The sequence below is a fragment of the Loxodonta africana genome, chromosome 13 (assembly GCF_030014295.1).
Source record: "Loxodonta africana isolate mLoxAfr1 chromosome 13, mLoxAfr1.hap2, whole genome shotgun sequence".
Lineage (NCBI taxonomy): Eukaryota > Metazoa > Chordata > Mammalia > Proboscidea > Elephantidae > Loxodonta > Loxodonta africana.
This window is the reverse complement of record NC_087354.1, coordinates 43,145,279-43,164,934: the sequence shown is the minus strand read 5'-3', so window position 1 is coordinate 43,164,934 and position 19,656 is coordinate 43,145,279. Positions and strand designations below refer to the sequence as shown.

The 19,656-nt window shown below is 39.7% G+C and overlaps 1 protein-coding gene across 3 annotated transcripts in view; it reads left to right on the top strand.

The window, feature by feature from the left end:
• Positions 1-19,656, top strand: part of BBS4 (Bardet-Biedl syndrome 4) — a 42,628-nt gene that overhangs the window by 9,791 nt on the left and 13,181 nt on the right. For all 3 annotated transcript variants that reach the window (XM_023552894.2, XM_010593732.3, XM_064267295.1), the window contains exons 3-7: positions 6,217-6,296; positions 8,711-8,774; positions 15,524-15,635; positions 16,585-16,657; positions 18,034-18,087. In XM_023552894.2, the coding sequence (XP_023408662.1) occupies positions 6,217-6,296; positions 8,711-8,774; positions 15,524-15,635; positions 16,585-16,657; positions 18,034-18,087 (383 nt within the window). The remainder of the gene's footprint in view (positions 1-6,216; positions 6,297-8,710; positions 8,775-15,523; positions 15,636-16,584; positions 16,658-18,033; positions 18,088-19,656) is intronic.

Below are 19,656 nucleotides of genomic sequence, written 5' to 3'. Positions count from 1 at the left end.
AAAAGGGTATATACATATATTTAAAAAAGGGGGTCTCATGGATTGAATTATGTCCCACCAAAATGTGTGTATGAATTTGGCTAAGCCATGATTCCCAGTATTGTGTGGTTGTCCTCCATTTTGTGATTGTCATTTTATGTTAGAGAGGATCAGAGTGGAATTGTAACACCCTAACCAGGCCACATGCTGATCCAATATAAAGGGAGTTACCCTGGGTGGGGCCTGCACCACCTTTTATCTCTCAAGAGATGGAAAGGAAAGGGAAGCCAGCTGAGAAGAGGGACCTCATACCGCCAGGAAAGCAGTGCTGGGGGCAGAGTGTGTCCTTTGGACTCGGGTTACCTGCACAGAGAAGCTCCTAGTCCGGGGGAAGATTGATGAGAAGGCTGACAGAGAAAGCCTTCCCCTGGAGCTGACGCCCTGAATTTGGATTTTTAGCCTCCTTTACTGTGAAGAAATAAATTTAAAGCCATCCACTCGTGGTATTTCTGTTATAGAAACACTAGATGACTAAGGCCGAGGGTAAAATATAATTATTAAGTTTTGATTTGAGGAAGTAAAATAATTTTAAATAATCTAGGATGTGCAGTAAAACCATAGTTAACTGATCCTTTATGTGACTGTTTTGTCCTTCCTCATCCCATTCTTAATCTCCTGAGAAGCAAACAAGCTGAATAACAGAAAAAAAAAAAAATGCCAGCTTGTAGCATGTATTGTCTGGTCAGTACTGATTTAGTCCAGTCTTCTCTTTCATCACATATGTCCCTGAACAATTAGAGTTGACATTTCTGCCAATCCTGGTTCTGTTTGTCCATTACATACTCTTCCCTTCTCTGCTTTGTATTATGAGGAGCTGACCCTTGCAGGTTCCCTTCCTTCTCAGGCTGCTGTGTCAACAGTTACTGGCTGCATTAGTGAGAGTAGGAAGAATTAGCAAGAGATTAAAACCCAGTGCCGTTAGCAGGAAAAAGGAGAAGCAAGGAGATTTTCCCCTTGCTCTGTGCTTGGGAGAGTTGAGCGGCTGGGGCAGTCTCTGGCAGCATCTCTTTCGTTGCTCCTGCTCCCAGCTTCCTCAGGATAATTCCAGCCCTGGATACTGGTGCAGCACCTCTCCTCCGTTTATCCTTCTGGCTCAGAGCGGGTAGTGGCTTTCGTTCATGCTAACCTCTTGTGTGACTGTTTCCTGTTGAGTCTCTCATTTCTGTCATCACCTGCTCACTCATAAAGTTTCTGTTTCACATCCTCAAGAGGTTTCTGTGTTCCTGTTTTAGGACCCCACCTGATACAGAGCTGAGAATTTAAAATGTCTTATTATGTGTACGTTCTTTTCAAGATTTTTTTATATCTTTTGACATTCCACATACTGTATTGAGGTAAACGTGTTTTAATCTCTATTTGGCATGAGAAAATTAACTTTTATTGATTGCCCATTTTGAGATTTTTCATAATTTTCCACTGTGGGGAAAAATGGAGGTTTAGAGAAGTTAAGTATCTTGCCCTAGCTCTCATAGAAGGCTGGGGTTGTATCAAGATCAGAGTTCTGTATAAAAAACTTTTTTGTGCTACATGTCTGCTAGCCCTAAAAGAGATCTTTTAGCAAAGAGGGCTTCACTTCTTTTGTACTTAGGAAAGCCTTAGTCATTTTAGAAAATTTTTGAGCTAAAGGTTAAGACACCTTAATTCTCTGCTTAGCCCTTCTAGAGCTAGGAAATGCTGTTCCCTAGCATTAATCAAACTTTAATGTAAAGGTTTGAGGTGGGGTCATTTCTAAGAGAGTGGGGAACCTAGCGCGAATCACCGGGGAGAAACGTTCATGTTTGCTCAGTTATAGAATTATTTCAAATCTAAGTCTAGTGCTTCCTTGAAAGGGAAAACCAGGCGAAGAGATGTCACAAAAGAGAATTTCGGAAGGAGAGAAAGGGCAAAGGAGTGTTGTTGCCAGGTAGTCAGTCTTCCGCCGCATTGCCTTGGTGATGGTGGGAGGGGCAGTGTGGGATCTGGAGAGATGGGCTAGGTCATTTTTTCACAATCAGCTGAAGGCATTACCTCATCTTCGTCTCATCAGCTGGCCACCTGGCCTCTGGTAATAATACAGGCTCCTCAAGTGTAGCATTGGATCTCCATTCATCTTGGCTTTCTGTAAAGTGGAGGAGGCTCTGCTTTGCATATACATATCTATCTTTTTTGGAGGATCTTTGAAATAGGTAATTCTCATAGTACCTGCAAAAGCATATAAGAACTAGTATCCCCATTGGCAATGGAAGCTGGAGTGAGCAGACAATGATTTGGAATATAAGGAATTCAACTTGTAGATTTACAGGTAAGACTCTAATTAAATTCAAGATCTGTAGAATCAAGAGGTTTCTGAGGTATCCAGAATTCTTTAATAGTGATGATAAAAATACCAACAACAACAGTACTTAATATGTGCTTAATATATACCAGCCACTCTTTGAACCTCTTTATATAAAGCCATTAACAGTCCTTACAAAACTGTGAGGATAGGTATTTTATTGCCTAAGCTCATTTTAAAATTGTGATTCCCGCCCTGCACTCCCTATCCCCTGTTTTATTTTTTTCAATAGAAAAATATCACTCGTAAAGATATATAACTTATTATTGTGCTACATGTCTGTCCCTTCTGCAGCTCCATCTGCTCCACCTGCCCACACATACTGATCATAAGCCCTATAGGTTAGTTGTGAGTTGGAATTGACTTGAGGGCAGTGGGTTATGAAAATAGGGAGCCAGTTTTGTTACTGCTGTATACCCAGTGCCTAGAACAGTGCCTGGCACATGGTAGGCACTCAATAAATGTTGAATGAATGAATTTCCATTTTACAGAAAAGGAAATTAAGTCTCTCAAGATCACGCAGCTGGTACTGGGACAGTTACAGGGCACTGAAATGGTATCTCAAGTCCTGGATGAAGCTAGGGTTTTTTTTTTTTTTTTTTAGCTTTTAGACAGTCTGCATCTCCAGGAGGGTAAAGTGACCTTTAGCACCTCAATTTGGCGATGCTTTCCCTTCTTCTAGGAACCATGGTGGTATAGTGGTTAAGCACTCAGCCACTAACTGAAAAGTTAACCTACCAGCCGCCCTGCAGGAGAAAGGTGGGGCAGTCTGCATCCATAAAGATTTACAGCTTTGTCTACTTGGTTATATACTGTAACACCCTTTCAAATACCAGATTTATTTGATTGGTTACCATCAGGAATAAGTACATGGGCTAGAACACTGCAAGGAATAGTAATATTCTTAGTTTGCATCCTGATAGTATTAGGCATAGTAAAACTTATCTTGTATCATGTTACATACTTGAGAAGGCTTAGGCTAAAATGTTGATGTTCATTGAGTCTGCTCATTTAGGCAATGGCATTGATGAGAATGTCACCCTGGTGAAGAACCAGGTGGTATCTGGTGGAAAACCAGCACCGTGAGTTTAAAGAGCCTGCCATGGCCACCACCTGGGAGCCCAGCTAAGTCCAGGTTATCGATCATGATGTGTTGTCTCCAATCTCTGATTAAAAGGAGGGAATGATTTAGGAGACAGTATTGGAGCCATTATTCCCTGTCCTTGAGCATAAGAATGTGCCCCAGCTGGAGCTGGACTCACAAGGACCCACACAGTCTCACAAGAACACATCAACTGGACCCTGAGGAATAAAGACAATAGTTAGGACAATCTTGGAAAACATCTTTTCAGGAACATTTCACATAAACAAATCATAAAATACAGCACGAAAGACCTACATACTTTCCACTCGTTTCTTTTTCTATTAGCATTTAGTGAATAGTAAGATTTGTTGGACCAATGAAGACCCTCCTGACTGTCGTTATGGAAACCCATACCAATGACTGTTAAGAAAGATGATTCAAAATATAGAATCATGGTGGCTTAACGGTTTTTAGCCAATTTGTGAAAAGGTGACGCTTTCAATGGTTTTGTCCATTTGTAATGTTAATATATACTGATGACTCTAATGTTGCTTGAACTCGGACAGACGTGGCTCTAGCAGGATGCTTGTCTGTTTTCCCACGTTTGTCTTTTCTGTAATGTTCCTTGGACTCAGACAGACGTGGTTCTGGCAGCATGGCTACCCGTTTCTCACTTTTTCCTCTTTGAATGTATGCCTAATAAAACCTTTATTTTTGTTTAAAAAAAGAAAAAAAGATTTACAGCCTTGGAAACCCTACAGGGGCAGGTCTATTCTGTCCTATAGAGATGCTGCTATGAGTCGGCATCCAGTGGAGGGTAGTGGGTTTGGTTTTTGATTCCCTTCTTTAACCCTAGGGCTCCATTTCATGAGCCCCTGGGCCCTTCAACTACTGTACAAATTGCACTTTTTTTTTTCTTCATTCTTCACTCAGGAAACAGAAAATATAACTTGTCTTTTATTGTGAGGTTTTAATAACAAGCAGGACTTGAAAATTTGCATTTTATACATTTTCTCTTTTAGGATGTAAAAGCAGTGATGCTTAGTGATGTAAACCCAAAGGGTTCATTGCCTCCTCCTCTTACTTTTGTTGATAGGTGACATGGGGGTAGACCATAGAATTGAGACTTGGTTCAAGATTACTATTCAGTAAGCTGCTTGTTGTCCCCAGAATATTCATTAGGTGTGCTTTACCCACTTGCCCTCCTCCCCCACACCCTCTTTACCCACTTCACACACACATGTCTTTAATCTTGGTGATTTGTTTGGCTTTCAGCAGGAAATTTAATTCTGGTAGTAGTTAGGCAGAACTTGAATGGCTAAGATCTAGTGATTGATGGGGATCGGGGAAAGAGAAGGAAGGAAAGAAAACCCAGTAGAAGAAATTCACCAAGAGAATTTGAGCAATGGGGAGGTAACGGGTCAGTTCCTTAAGATATCTTTTTCCTTCTCCTGGCATATAAAATCCTATCCATACTTTATTGTAATGTCATCAGTATCGCTGTTCTTGGGAAGGAGCAGAGCAGCATTTCTTCTTAATCTTTGTGTTCAGGCAACATTAACCCTTTGAGTCATGGTAAGTTTTTATTTCTTCCTGTCATATTATGGACATAAAAGCCTTAGATTTTCTTTTGGTTGTTTCTCCTAAGGTTTTGGAACATCAAGAAAGGAATTCCATACCGTTTCCTCCTCTCCTCCTGCTCTACCCTTTCTTTTACATTTAAAAAAATCATGAAATATCTCAAACATATTAAAGTGTAGGAAATAATTATATAGACACCCATGTACTCATCCACAAGATGTAATAAATAAAAGCATTCTACTCTTTTGTGACATCTCTTCTTCTTTCCCCCCTCAGGGAGGCACCAGACTTAGATTTTAAACAGTTTCCTAACTGGATAAACATAATTCCTCAAGAGCTCTTTTCTCCTGTGATTTGCCCTAGGTGCTAAGTTCTTTTAGCCATATTTACTTCAGAGCTTTTATTTTTATTTTTAAGAAATGAAACATTGGTGAAAGACTTGAAGCCTCCTTTTTAATTTTTTGAATTCCCTTCCCCGTTCTTTCCTCAAGGTCACCACTGTTCTGAGGTTGAGGTGGTTCCTTCTCCTTCTTGTTACCATAGACAAATAATTTCTTAATGAATTTTCACCTGTATTTTAAACTTTTGAATTTCAGTGGGCAAGTAACTGTCATTTTGTGGTCTCTATCATGAATCATTTTTAATGACTCAAGTTCATTTTTTTCATTGTTGACTTCTCATCCCTGGGCAACAACATAGTGTTTCACATTTAAGCTATTTCTGAAGTTTGTATTTAACCATTTAAAATGTTTTCTTTTTTGTACTCTGATCTGTCGAGATGTGATGTTAACCATGTCCTGTATATTTTGGTGATATCATACCTGAAATCTCCTTTAGAAAGTCTGCACCTTTACTGTCTCTAGCCAGAGAGAGGGAGATAAAGAGAAGGAAGAGGAGAAAAAGGACTTTTTTTTTTTAGTTCAGCTGGAGTTATAATTTGAGAAACTGAAATGACAAGCCAAGCCAAAAAAGTCAAGGGGAGCGTATACCCAGTGTGTAATAGTAGGACAAATATCTCCTAGTTTAATCGTTGATACATTTTTGATGTGCTGTGATATATTCTTATGGTCAACAGTATGAAGAATTTAATATGATATTGCAGTATGCTTATTATTAGTTTAGACACAAGGACAGTGGTAATGGAGAAACTCTTTTAACAATAACTATGTTGCTTGTTTTGTCAAAATATGCTATCCAGCTCCAGAGTTTCCTATTTTAGAGAAGCAGAATTGGTTGATACATCTCCACTATATCCGGAAGGATTATGAAGCATGCAAGGTAAGAGATTACAGTGATAAAGAAAATGAAAGGCAAGCTGTTGGGTAGACAGCTAACAGTGTCAGCTGTGCAGTTTGTGGCCGTTTATATCCTGCTAACAGCATTATGAGCCCTGGTGGTACAGTGGTTAAGAGCTTGGCTGCTAACCGAAGGTCAACAGTTCGAATCCAACAGCCACTACTTGGAAACCTATGGAGCAGTTCTGCTCTGTCCTGTGGGGTTGCTCTGAGTTGTGTGCATTCTGTTTCTCTACATTTTCTCTGCTGGTTAGCTTTTGCTGTGATAGTACAGCTTAACAAACAATCTGAAAATTTTAGTGGCCCCAATAAGAGACATTTATTGCACATGGGTCTCCAGATTGGCTATGATTGGCTGAGTTTGACTTTAGGCTGTGGGCCAGGTTCAGGAGTGCTCTGTGGGTCAGGTTCAGGGGTGCTCCATGCGTCTTCTCATTTCAAGTCTGGGCTGGAGGAGCAGCCACTTTCCAGGACATGTTGGTTTCATGGTGGCGACAGGTACTCAACATAGCATATTATCTAACTTTTGGATCTTTGGATAGGTGAAAAATGGTATTTCATTGAGTTTTATTTTATATTTCTCTTATTATAGATGAACTATTTGTATTTCTTTTTCTGTAAACTACTTTTATCTTTGGTAATGTACCGTATGTTACATGATGGCAGACACTTATCCTTGGTATTGGTTTTTTAAAATTTTTTTGGCATTCAGAGTTTTGTAATGCTTCTAAGGTTGTGATCTTTCATTTATACCTGTGACATTTATAATTTGAGAAACAAATGATAAGCCACAAAAACCCAAGGGAAGCATATACTCAGTGTGTAAGAGTAGGATGAGTAAGTATCATATCTCTTAGTTTGTCGTAGGTGTAAACTGTGGCAAGGCACAGAGATGGTGAGCATTAGTACCAGTATCAATCTTGGAAAATTTCTTCTTTTCCTTCCATGATATTCACAATATTACTTTTTTCTAGTTTCCTTTTTGCTTTTTGACAACTTCTCAATTTCCTTTTTTGTCTTCCCTTTCTCTGCTCATTTCTTAAGGGTTAGGTATGTTCCCAGGATCCGTCCCTTGACCCCTTTCTCTGTTCATTCTACACACTTCCTCTTGATCTCTAGGCCAGTTTTATACCTATTGAATGTCTCACAAGCATTTTAAATTCATCTTTTCTGTAGCTGAATTTATCTACTTCCCTTCCAAACTTACTCCTTGGGTTCCCCATTTCAGGGGCGGTATCATCATTCAGGAAACCCTGGTGGCGTAGTGGTTAAGTGCTACGGCTGCTAACCAAAGGGTCGGTAGTTTGAATGTGCCAGGCGCTCCTTGGAGACTCTATGGGGCAGTTCTACTCTGTCCTATAGGGTCGCTATGAGTTGGAATCGACTCGAGGGCACTGGGTTTGTGGGCTGGGTGTCATCACTCCTCTAGCTGTCTCTGTTAAAGTCTCCTGATCCCCATCTCCCATAGATGATAATCAAGCTCTGGAGATCCTTCTTCTCTTACTGTCTCTTGAAATAGTCCACATTTTTCCCTTTCCAAGCCGTAGATAATCTGCATCATTTTTACTTAAATTACCACAAGAATTCTTCTGCCAACCTCTCCATGCCCTTTACTTTCAGCAGTGCTCCAAAAATGATTTTTCTGTAGAGCAAGTAGGATCAGGTTACTCCTTGCTTAAAATCTGTCATGATTTTCCCATGACCCTCAAATTTTTAGCATGGCATTGTAAACCCTTCTCATGGCCACCTCAGCTTGTTTTCTACACCCTGCCAGCACAGGGTTTGAAACTGTTTACTCTGGAAAGCCTTCCCTGATGTTCCAAGATTGAATCACGTGCTTGTCCTCTGAGCTTTTATAGCACTCTGGGCTTAGTTCATCATAGTAGAAAGGTAGAACTTATGTTTTGTTCATCATATGCTAGTGTCTGTGGCATCTACAGTGGTGCTTGGAAATCTTTTCATAGCCTTGTCAGTTTCCCTAGATTCTAGACAGGGGGTGATGCAATTTTATTTCAGGCTTTGCAGGCCACACATGGTCTCTGTCGCTTTTTTTTTTTTTTTGCAACCAGTACCACTATTTCTTTCCACAGTGTTTTCATCACCCCACCCATTAAGGATGCTTCTTTTTTTAAAAATAATCCTTTAAAAATATAAAAACTCAACAGCTGTACAAAAACAGGCCATGTCAGTTTTAGCCTGCAGACTGTAGTTTGCCAATCCCTGTTCTAGAATAACTAATCATAACAAGAGTTAATATTAAAAAAAATTCTGAATGAACTATTTTAGTTATTACTAGTACCCTAGGTTTCTTATATATGTCCCTTGCGTATGTCTGTCTTTTCTTAGAGACAGTTAAAGATACGTCACCACTACTCAGAAGTATTCTTCCTTTTTCAGGCTGTTATCAAAGAACAGCTTCAGGAGACTCAGGGATTGTGTGAATATGCCATCTATGTACAAGGTAAGACATGCATTTCTTCTCTTACTAGAGAAAGGCACACAGTGCCTAGGTTCTTGAAAAAGTGCAAAGAACTTGTGAAGTACTTAAATTCAAGTACATGTTCCTTAAAGGTCTTATTCACTATTCTCTTTTTTGGAAATCCGAACATAATACTTGTGCTGAATTTGACTTCAGGAATGACTAGTACTGTTAAAAAAAATTTCATCGACTCCTTCACCCCTTTTGTAGTTTCTTGCCAGTGTTTTTCAGAATGGATGCTTAGGATCCCTGCCTCATGCAGTGATTTCAGGGGCAGAAGATGCTTTTGGAAGGGTTGCTTGTACTCAGGCTAAAAGAGATGAGAAAAGGCTTGAGGATTTCTGTAAGGTGAGTCAGTGTGGCGGAAAGAATCCTAGCGGTATACAGGATAAAGCAAAGAATAAGTTAAATTCATCAGAAACCAAACATAGGAGCAGTGGCTTATACTTTACTCTTTAATGCCAAAAATTGCATCCTTAGCTTTCCCATGAACTTTCTTTTTGATTCTTTGGTGTAAATGAATGGTTTTAGTTTACCATTCATTGCAGTTGTAGTTATCAGATTAATGTATAATTTTTCTGGCAGAATTGTAAGATAATAGGTCATTATGACAAGAAACATGCTTTATTATTCCCCATATCACAAGTTCCAGACTTTCAATGCCTGATAAATACTTAAGTATGTATATCCTTCTGAAAACTTAGACCTAGGAAAAATTCTTGGTTCTGATTGGAAAAATTGTTATACTGAAAACCAAAGTCTGAAATACTACTGTGTTCTTTGCCAGAATCTCCTTGTTGGACTTGGGGTATTGATTCTATTTGCCCATTTGAGGGTTCTCCTTGAAAACTATTAGGTAGAAGTCTAAATTATCATGATAAATAGCATTTCTGATCGTAAAGTTCAAGGATGTTCTTATTGTAAAAAGAGTTTGTATGATAATTAAAAAAAATTTTTATTGTGATAAAATAACATAGCAAAACATATCAGCCATTTTTAAGTGTACAATTGTGTTCCTTAAGTAATAACTTCTTATTTCTCCCTCTCAGCTGCCCCTGGTAATCAGTAAAAAACTTTGCTTTCTACGCATTTGTCTATTCTAAATATTTCATACATTGTCCTGTTGTCTGATTTATTTCACTTGGCATGCTGTCAAGGTTTATGCTTGTCCTAGCATGTATTAGAGCTTCATCTTGTTTATGGCTGAATAATACTCCTTTGGATGTGTATACCACATTTTGCTTATTCATTCATTCATTGGTGGACACTGGGTTTTTTCCACCTTCTGGCTATTGTGAATAATGCTGCTATGAAACTGGTGTACAAGTATTTGTTTGAGTCTCTGCTTTCAAGTCTTTTGGGTATATACCTATGGGTAGAATTGCTGGGTCACATGGTAATTCTATGTTTAACTTTTTGAGGAGCTGTCAAACTGTTTCCTACAGTGACTGCACCATTTTCTAATCCCACCAGCAGTGGATGAGGTTTCCAATTTCTCTACATCCTTGCTAACATTTGTTATTTTCCATTTTCCTGATAATAGCCATCCTACCCTAGTGGATGTGAAATAGTATCTCATTGTGGTTTTGATTTGCATTTCCCTAATGACTAATGACATGAGCATCTTTTCATGTGCTTGTTGGCCATTTGTATATATATTTTTTGTGAAATGTTTATTTAAGTCCTTTGCTCGCTTTTTGATTGGGTTGTTTGCCTTTTTGTTGTATTGTAGGAGTTCTCTATATAGTCTGGATATTAAACCCTTATCAGATGTATGTTTCCCAAATAGTTTCCCATTCTGTTGGTTGTCTCTTCACTTTGTTAATAAAGTTCTTTGATGCACAAAAATTTTTAATTTTGTGCTCAAGCTTTTGGCATCATGGATGCGAGTCCATTTAAGAATCCTAAAACTGGGTCCCAAAGCATTACCCTGTCTTTTGTTGTAAGAGTTTTATGGTTTTAGTTCTTGTATGTAAGTCCTTTATCCGTTTGGAGTTAATTTTCAGGTGTGGTGTGAGGTGTGGGTCTAACTTCTTAGGTATTTTATTCTTTTAGATGGTATTCTAAATGGAATTATTTCTTTAGTTTCCCTTTGTATTCCTTCTTCTGCGTGTGGAGATCAGTTATCTGAGTATCATTTATTGAGGAGACTTTTCTTTCCCCATTAAATGGATTTAGCATGCTTATTGAAAATTAGGAAACCGTGGTGGTGTAGTGGTTAAGTGCTACAGCTGCTAACCAAAGGGTCTGCAGTTTGAATCTGCCAGACGCTCCTTGGAAACTCTCTGGGGCAGTTCTACCCTGTCCTGTAGGGTCGCTTTAAGCCAGAATCGACCCGACGGCACTGGGTTTGGTTTTTTTTTTTTTTTGATTGAAAATTAATTCACCATAGATGGATGGGTTTATCTCTGAACGCTCAATCCTGTTCCATTGGTCTATTTGTCTATGGTTTATGGGCTATCCTTATATCAGTACTAGACTGTTTTGATTATTATAGCTTTATAGTATTTTTTGACATTGGGAAGTGTAAATCCTCCTACTTTGCTCTTCTTTTTCAAGATTTTTTTGGCTATCAGGGCCAATCCTCAAATTAATGTGTAATTGCAAAGTGCAAATCGCAAATTTGTAAGTATAAATTTGAGGATTGGCTTTTCCATTTCTGCAAAGAAGACTGTTGGAATTTTGATAGAGATTAATTGGTTCTGTAGATTGCTTTGCTTCTTAGCAATATTATATCTTCCAGTCCATGAACAGGGAATGCTTTTCCATTTATTTAGGTCTTCTTTAATTTCTTCCAGTAATATTTTAGAGTTTTCAGTGTACAAGTTTTTTACCTCCCTTGTTAAACTTATTCTTAGGTATTTTATTCTTTGTATTTGCTGAGTCTTTATGTTTTTCTTGCTTCTTATTTTCATGTGTAGGATTGTTAGTTTCCTTTGTGGTTACATTAATATTTACCCCTATTTTTCAAAGTTTAAACCAATCTTTTATTTATTTATTTAGCCTTGACTTCCTCTCCATATGAAAGATCTATGACTACATTTTTTAGTCCCTCTTTTTTGTTTTAATGTTGTCATCTTTTACATATTGATGTCTCTTTTTCCCTATTTTAAAGGTTTTAGCTTTGATTTATTTTTGTGCCTTCCCTATCTGGGTTTATATCTGGTTGCTCTGTCCTGTGTTCTAGTCTTGGGTTGTTATCTGATGTTACTGATTTTCTAACCAAAGGACTCCCTTTAGTATTTCTTGTAACTTTTGTTAGGCTTTTGCAAATTTCCTAAACTTCTTTTTATCTGGAAATGCCCTAATTTTACCATCATATTTGAGAGACAGTTTTGCTGGGTATATAGTTCTTGGCTGGCAGTTTTTTTTCTTTCAAGGTTTTATGTATGTCATCCCATTGCCTTCTTGCCTGCATGGTTTCTGCTGAGTAGTCCGAGCTTAGTCTTATTGACTGTTCTTTGTAGATGACTTTTCGTTTATCCCTAGCCGCTCTTAAAATTCTCCTTTAATCTTTGGTTTCGGCAAGTTTGATTATAATATGTCTTGGTGACTTCCTTTTGGAATCTACCTTGTGTGGGGTTTGATGAGCATCTTGGATAGCTATCTTCTCATCTTTCATGATATCAGGGAAGTTTTCTGCCAACAAATCTTCAACAATTCTCTCTGTATTTTATGTTATCCCCCCACCCCCATTCTGGTACTCTGATCATTCGTAGGTTACTCCTCTTGATAGAGTTCCACATAATTCTTAGAGTGTCTTCATTTTTTTAAATTCTTTTATCTGATTTTTCCTCAAATAAGTTGGTGTCTAGTGCTTTATCCTCAGTCTTACTAATTCAGACTTTCATTGCCTCAATTCTGCTCTTAGGACTTTCTTTTGAGTTGTCTAACTCTGAATTTTTATTGTTAATCTTCTGGATTCCTGTTTGCTATCTATGGATTCTAACAGCCTGTTACATATGTCATTGTGCTCTTCTATAATCTTCGTAAGTTTCTCTTTTGCTTTGTCTGTGTGTTCTTGGATTGTTCTGTGTTTTGCCTGATCTCCTTCCTGATTTCTTGAAGAGTTCTGTACATTAATCTTTTGTATTCTACCTCTGGTAATTCCAGAAGTCCTCTTCCTCTGGAAGATTTCTTGATTCTTTGTTTTGGGAGCTTGCTGAAGCTATCATGGTCTGCCTCTTTATGTGATTTGATATTGACTGTTGTCTCTGAGCCATCAGTAAGTTATTTATTTTATGTTTGCTTACTGTGTCCTAGTTTCTTGTTTTGTTTTGATATGTCCACATAGGCTGCCCGTGTGATCTAGTTTGATTATTGGTGCCTTTGAAGCTCTAACTTCCTGTCACCAGGTGGTTAGATTTGTTACTAGGTATGTGAGCCTGGGAGTCCATTTACTTTTCTTGTATGGATTTAGCTCAGGTGTCCAGATAGTCGATCACTATCACCAAGTGCATGGTGCAGGCTGTTACCTACAGTCCTAGATGGGCAGGGGTGATTGGAGTAGGCACAAGTATCTGGCTGCAGTAGGAGGTCATGCACTAAGCAGAGCAGGGGGGTGACAGCTGCCCCTGAGTGCCTGGGAGGAAAGCTTATCCCTGTTCCCTAGAATGTCTGGGTGGGTGGGTTTTACAGCCAGCTACTGTGGGCACCCAGTGCTGTTGGCTGTAAGGACTGGGAGGCACCACTTATTCTTGGACCCCTGTAGTAGGTAGCTAGATGGTGTGGGTGGAGTCACTAGTTCTCAGGCCCCTGATGTGAGTAGGTAAGGATCCTGCTTAATGGGCAGAGTGATGTCAAATGTCAAAAAGCTGCCACTCTATAACAAAATGTATTAAGAAAACGGTCTACATTCCACTTTGATGAGAGGTGTCTGGGGTCTTAAACGCTAGCAAGCGGCCATCTAATATGCATAAATTGGTCTCAACCCACCTGGAGCAAAGGAGAATAAAGAACACCAAAGACACAAGGTAAATATGAGCCCAGGAGACAGAATGGGCCACATAAACCAGAGACTTCATTAGCCTGAGACCTGAAGAACTAGATGGTGCCTGGCTACCACCGATTACTGCCCTGACAGGGAACAGAACAGTGAATCCCTGATGGAGCAGGAGAACAGTGGGATGCAGATCTTAAATTCTCATAAAAAGACCAGGCTTAATGGTCTGACTGAGACCGGAGGGGCCCTGACAGTCATGGTCCCTGGACCCTTTGATAGCCCAAGATTGGAACTGTTCTTGAAACCAACTCTACATACAGGTATTGGCCTGGACTATAAGAGAGACAGTGATGCTGGTTAGGAGTGAACTTCGTAGCTAAAGTAGACACGTGAGATCATGCAGGGAACCCCTGTCTGGTGGCAAGAGGAGAAGAAAGAGGAGGACAGGAGCTGATTGAATGGACACGGGGAATACAGGGTGGAGAGGAGGAGTGTGCTGTTTCATTAAGGGGAGAGCAGCTAGGAGTACACGGCAGGGTGTGTATGGCCTTTTGAATGAGAGACCAACTTGGTTCGTAAACTTTCACCCAAAGTGCACACACACACACACACACAAAAACCCTGCCACTCTACCGTATAGCTGATACAGTGAAGTTAGGCTTCAGGTATACACCCTGTTGTACTGTGCTAATGAGGGTCTACGCTATTGAAATGGGCCCACACAGGTCTATGCAGGGGTGAAAGGCATTCAGAGTCCGTGAACCTCTCATGTCTATGCCTAGGCAAAGGAGTTGTACCTGCCCTGAGTTCCCAGCTTAGGGGAGCTGGCCGATTATTTTTTCCTGTTTATTAATTTGTTCCCTCTCCCAGGTCGGGAGAATGGCTCAGGGCACGTGAGGGCCCCTACTTCTGGCCCAGGGGAAGCGGCAATTGGCAATCACTGAAGCCGGCCAGGGACCCGGTGCAGAGCAGGGAGGGAACAGAGAGAGAGGTTCTTCCTAAATGGGGTGTTTTTAAATCCGCACTGTAGGTTAGATACATGTACTTATCTTTTGACGATTGAGGACCGCTTCTCGCTGGTTCGGGATGGTAGAGCAGACTCTATCGCTCGGTCTCTCCTGAACACCACTGCTTCCCTCACCACAGTTGTCAGCCCATCTGGCCTGCAGTGTGCCACTTCTTGCTGGGTCAGGTCTGGCAACTCCTCACTGCTTCTGAACCATCTCACCCTCCTCCTGCCACTCAGTCTAATTCCTCAACTTTGCCTTTGATGTTTAGGGCTCCCAGATTGTCATATATAATTGATTCACTTGTTTTTTCGGGTCATTGTAAGAGGGACCACCTAAAGTGTCTGACTACTCTGCCATCTTGGCCTCGCCTCAGGTATTTTATTCTTTTAGATACTATTGTAAGTAGAATTGTTTCTTTAGTTTCCTTTTCAGATTGCCCATTGTTGGTGTATAGAAACCCAATGTATTTTTCTGTTGACTTTGTATTGTGTTATAGTTTTCAAGGCATCTGATTATCAGTGTGGTGGATGCTGGGAAAAGTAAATAGGCTTGAGCTTCCTTATTAAAAGAAGTTTGAGCTTGTCAACAACTTTGCTCCTTGTTTCAAGGGTCAGTTTCCATACATAACCCATCTGAAGTCATATCTGATTGTATTAAAGATATCCACGGGGTCTATTTGATGGGATTTCCCACCTCCCTCTTCTCCAACTTTTCTCATGCCAGGGCCCTATTCTTCCCAGAACATGGTTTTATTTTCTGCATTTTCTATTTCTTGGCAGCATTGATATTTCGCCTGGAAGGACGTATCCAAGAATCTCTAGAACTGTTTCAGACGTGTGCTGTTCTCAGCCCTCAGTCTACTGACAACCTCAAGCAGGTGGCCAGATCGTTGTGAGTACTGCAGCTTGAGAGCACTAGGGTACTCACAGAAAACAACATGCAGTGTCTTTTCAGGTGGAGGCTGTTGCTGGCAGCGTGAGCACTTGATACATGGGGAATGGGCTTAGTAGATATATTGGAATTCACTTTTAAGAGTGTGAATTAATAGTGAAATTTGAGAAGATAACTAGTATTAAGGAACTGAATATTTTAAATACTGTATATTCTAGTTTGATGAGGGAACACTGATGTTATTTATAATGTGAATAGTGACATCTTGTGCCCTGAGTCCCTTGATCATATTGGCAACCCATGGAATTCTTCCCATCTGCTGACCCAACACTAGCATGATACTTGACACACAGAGGTTTTCAGTAATGTTTGTTAAATGAAGGCTCCTGGATGCAGGCAGCCTCCAAAGTCTTTATACAGTATTAGGTATATCCCCTTTGCAGAGTAGTAAAGTAGAACCCATCTCCATTTTCTTACCTACAATGTCATACCTGTTTTGTCTTGTATGTAGAGCCCTGTTTCTCTGCAGACTCATGATCCAACGTCAAAGAAGGAGATTTAGGCTTGGGAGGGAATACCGTTTCCCTAATGGATCATGATAAATGATGGCAGCTGTTGCTTAATTTGGCATATGATCTGGCTTGTTTCTGTTTTGGTCTGCATTTGTGTAGTACACTGTGGAAAAAAAAACATTACAAAAGCCTTTCACTAAAATTGGTGTAGAAGGGGACCAAGGCCCTGGAACAGCTGCCAGTGCAATCCCTACCAAAAGATCTTTTGCCGTTAAGTGGTATCCAGGAGCCTCACTAGCCAAACTGGCACAACCAGCTTCTAGGGAAGAGGCTTCTAGAATTTCCTGTTGGATGGAATATGAGTGAAATGCAGGGCTAGTGGGGTTAGTCTTGTAAAAGGCTTGAGGTAATAATTATGGAAAATATTTCTTCCATAGATTTCTTTTGGGAAAACATAAAGCTGCCATAGAAGTATATAATGAAGCAGCTAAACTTAACGAGAAAGATTGGGTAAGTGGAGAACTTTCCATTCTTATTAATAAACATGCTAATGGGTCCACTTATCATTTGTCTGTCTTATGTTATTACTGAATTCTACATGCCAAAAATGTCTTTATTTTATACTTGCACTTGATTATTTGACTAACTATCCAGTTAAAAATCATATTTTTTCATAACTTTGCACTACCAACAGGGTGGTCCTTACTGTGATTCCGAAGGGCAGTTTTCTTGCCCTTGCTTTCTGTAAAGTTACCTTAAATAACAAAACAAAACAAAAAAGCCAAACCCTTTGCCGTCACGCCAATTTCCAACTCACAGCGACCCTATAGGACAGAGTGGAGCTGCCTCATAGGTTTTCCAAGGAGTTGCTAGTGGATTTGAACAGCTGACCTTTTGGTTAGCAGCCAAGCTCTTAACCACTGCTTCTCCAGGGTCCACCTTAAATAAAGGGGAATTTATTAATAAGGGAATTTGAGAAATTGTGTAGAACTCAAGGTCAGGAAATACAGTTTGGAATTGAAGTGAACAAGACTTAGAAAGCTGTCAGCAACCAAGATGGCTATTCTGTACATCTGCTTCATTTTTTCTTTCTGTGATTAACCAGAAAAACCCGTTGTTAATTCTGACTCATAGTGACCCTGTGGTTAGATTAGGGGTTGGCAAACTTTCTGTAAAGGGCCAAATAGTAAATATTTGAAGTTTTATGGCTCCATATAGTCTCTGTTAAAACTATTTAATTCTGTAGTTGTAATGCAAAAGATCCATAGATAATACATAAACATTCAGGTATGCCTGTGTTCAAATAAAACTTTATTTATAAAGAAAGGCAGGGGACAGATTTGATTTGGTGACTGCTGCTGTAGATTGCTACAGACCCACTCCAGTGACAATATATCCCATCACAGTGGCCTTTAAGGTGGTGCTGTCAGTCCCCAAGTCCACATCACCTAGTAAATCTAATACTTGCAGCTAGCAGGCTCTGTTCCAAACCAGATTTCTAGGGAAAGGAATCTGATTGGCCCAGCTGCCCTCTCAGCAGGGACTGTGAGTAGTGTCTTGAGATGAGGGCGCAAAGGGTGTGGGTGGTGGATGGCTCTTAGAGAAAACTAAGGCATGGGGGTGGGCTGGGTACCACATAGACCCAGGAAGATCACTTGTTTATTCTGCTTTTCTCTCTCATAAGTTCCATTTTTTTTTAAGTTAAGGAATCCATTTGGTGGAGTTGAATTTATTTTAGTTAAGTATGAACTCTATTAAAAAATTACTAGCTATAGTGCATGTTTTAAAGTTTACATGTTGTTGGGCAGCAACAGTCTCCAGATGCCTATTGTTTCACTCTAATATCGCCTGTGACACCTAAGCCTTCTCCCTTTCTTCGTGTGTAGGAGATCTGCCATAACTTAGGAGTTTGCTACATTTACCTGAAGCAGTTCAACAAGGTAATTTATAGAAATGGTGGTGGCAGTTGGCTGGCTACCCGGGATTTTATTGAGGGTACACACATTGTTGCAGAGGTGCCATTGTTCTTTTTGTGTTATTCTTAGCTCTAGCAGAGGTGATTGGAAACGAAAATTTAGAATGCCTTATAAATTTACTCCCATTTCCCACCCCTAATTTGTCATTATCCACCTGTTTTTTCTGGTTTTAGCAAGAAATTGAAATATTCTAGAAGAGGGAATGGCAATCTAATCACTTTTCGCCTCTCTTCGTTCTCTCCACCGCCAGTTTAATTTTCCAGTATAGAAACAAATGCTGGATAAACTTAGATATCACAGAGGGGACCTGTAAGTCTTACAGGTGTAGTCATGACCACATGAGCTATCTTGTGCTCTAACAGCAACTAATTTTACTTTCTAAGGTCATTGGAGATTTAAAATTTTAAGCGCATCTGATTTCTGAGAGTTCTCAGTTTTTAAGGTAATTTTCCGTGATGAGAACTTTTATTTCATTGTGATTAAGCTGTAGGCTTCAGAAAAAACAATTTGAGCTGATCTTGGTACTCAGATAAAGAAAAAAAATACATGTATCTTAATCGAGGGCTGGACCTGAAATTGTTGAGAGCTCCAAAAGTTAACCATGGTGGGCTTGGGGAGAGTGTCATCCTTTCCCCATTGCTGACAGGACTGAGAACCTGAATAGCTTAATACTCATTTCACATTGTTTAATTTACATCAGTTTGAAACCTGGTGCAATCCAATCTATCCCTCAGTTGTGGGAAAAAAAAAATCTGCATTTCAGCCATTGAGGTGTAAGTGTAACTTTTTCTCCTGTAAGATATGTGTGTGTGTATATATAGGTATGTGTTGTGTGTGTGTGTATATATAACTACACACACATACACATATGTACGTATTTGTTTATATTTAGTGAGCCCCTTAGGTTTTCTGGATAGATCTACATACAGTTTTATAGCTTTTTATATATTTGGTTGGAGCAAGTACATTTCTATTCATAGGATTACTCTGAGCTAGGGAAGGGCAGACTCGATCTTTGGTTGGACCTGTACCGATGAGGAGAATTAGATTTCATGTAAAGCTAATAGGCTAAGCAAAATGTAATACCTGGCATTTATGTAAACACTTTTTGAATCAATGAGTGACTAAATGAAGCCCTTTTGATCATCAACTAGAATACAAGCTCTTCTAGAGCAAAGAGGTTGTTAACTCTAGTATCCTTAGCACCTACAACAGCAGGTACTCAGTGGATGCTTGTTGAGTGAATAAGAGCCATTCACTCATTCATTATCATATTGGTGGGGAAATGAGGCCCACTCTGGGGAAGGTTGCACAGTTGGTCAGTGGTGCAACTGGAATCAAGTTTGGTGCAGTACTCTATACTGTACTATAATGCTTTGTTTGACTTATGAAGTATGAGTCATTGGTGTGAATATCAAGAAGCAGAGAACACTCAGAAAGGTTAAACTCTCCCAAGTGGCTCTAGAGGCTAACACCCCATATTGCCAGCTGTCCTGTCAAGGAGCACAGTTTTAATAGGCTTTGGTTCTTCAG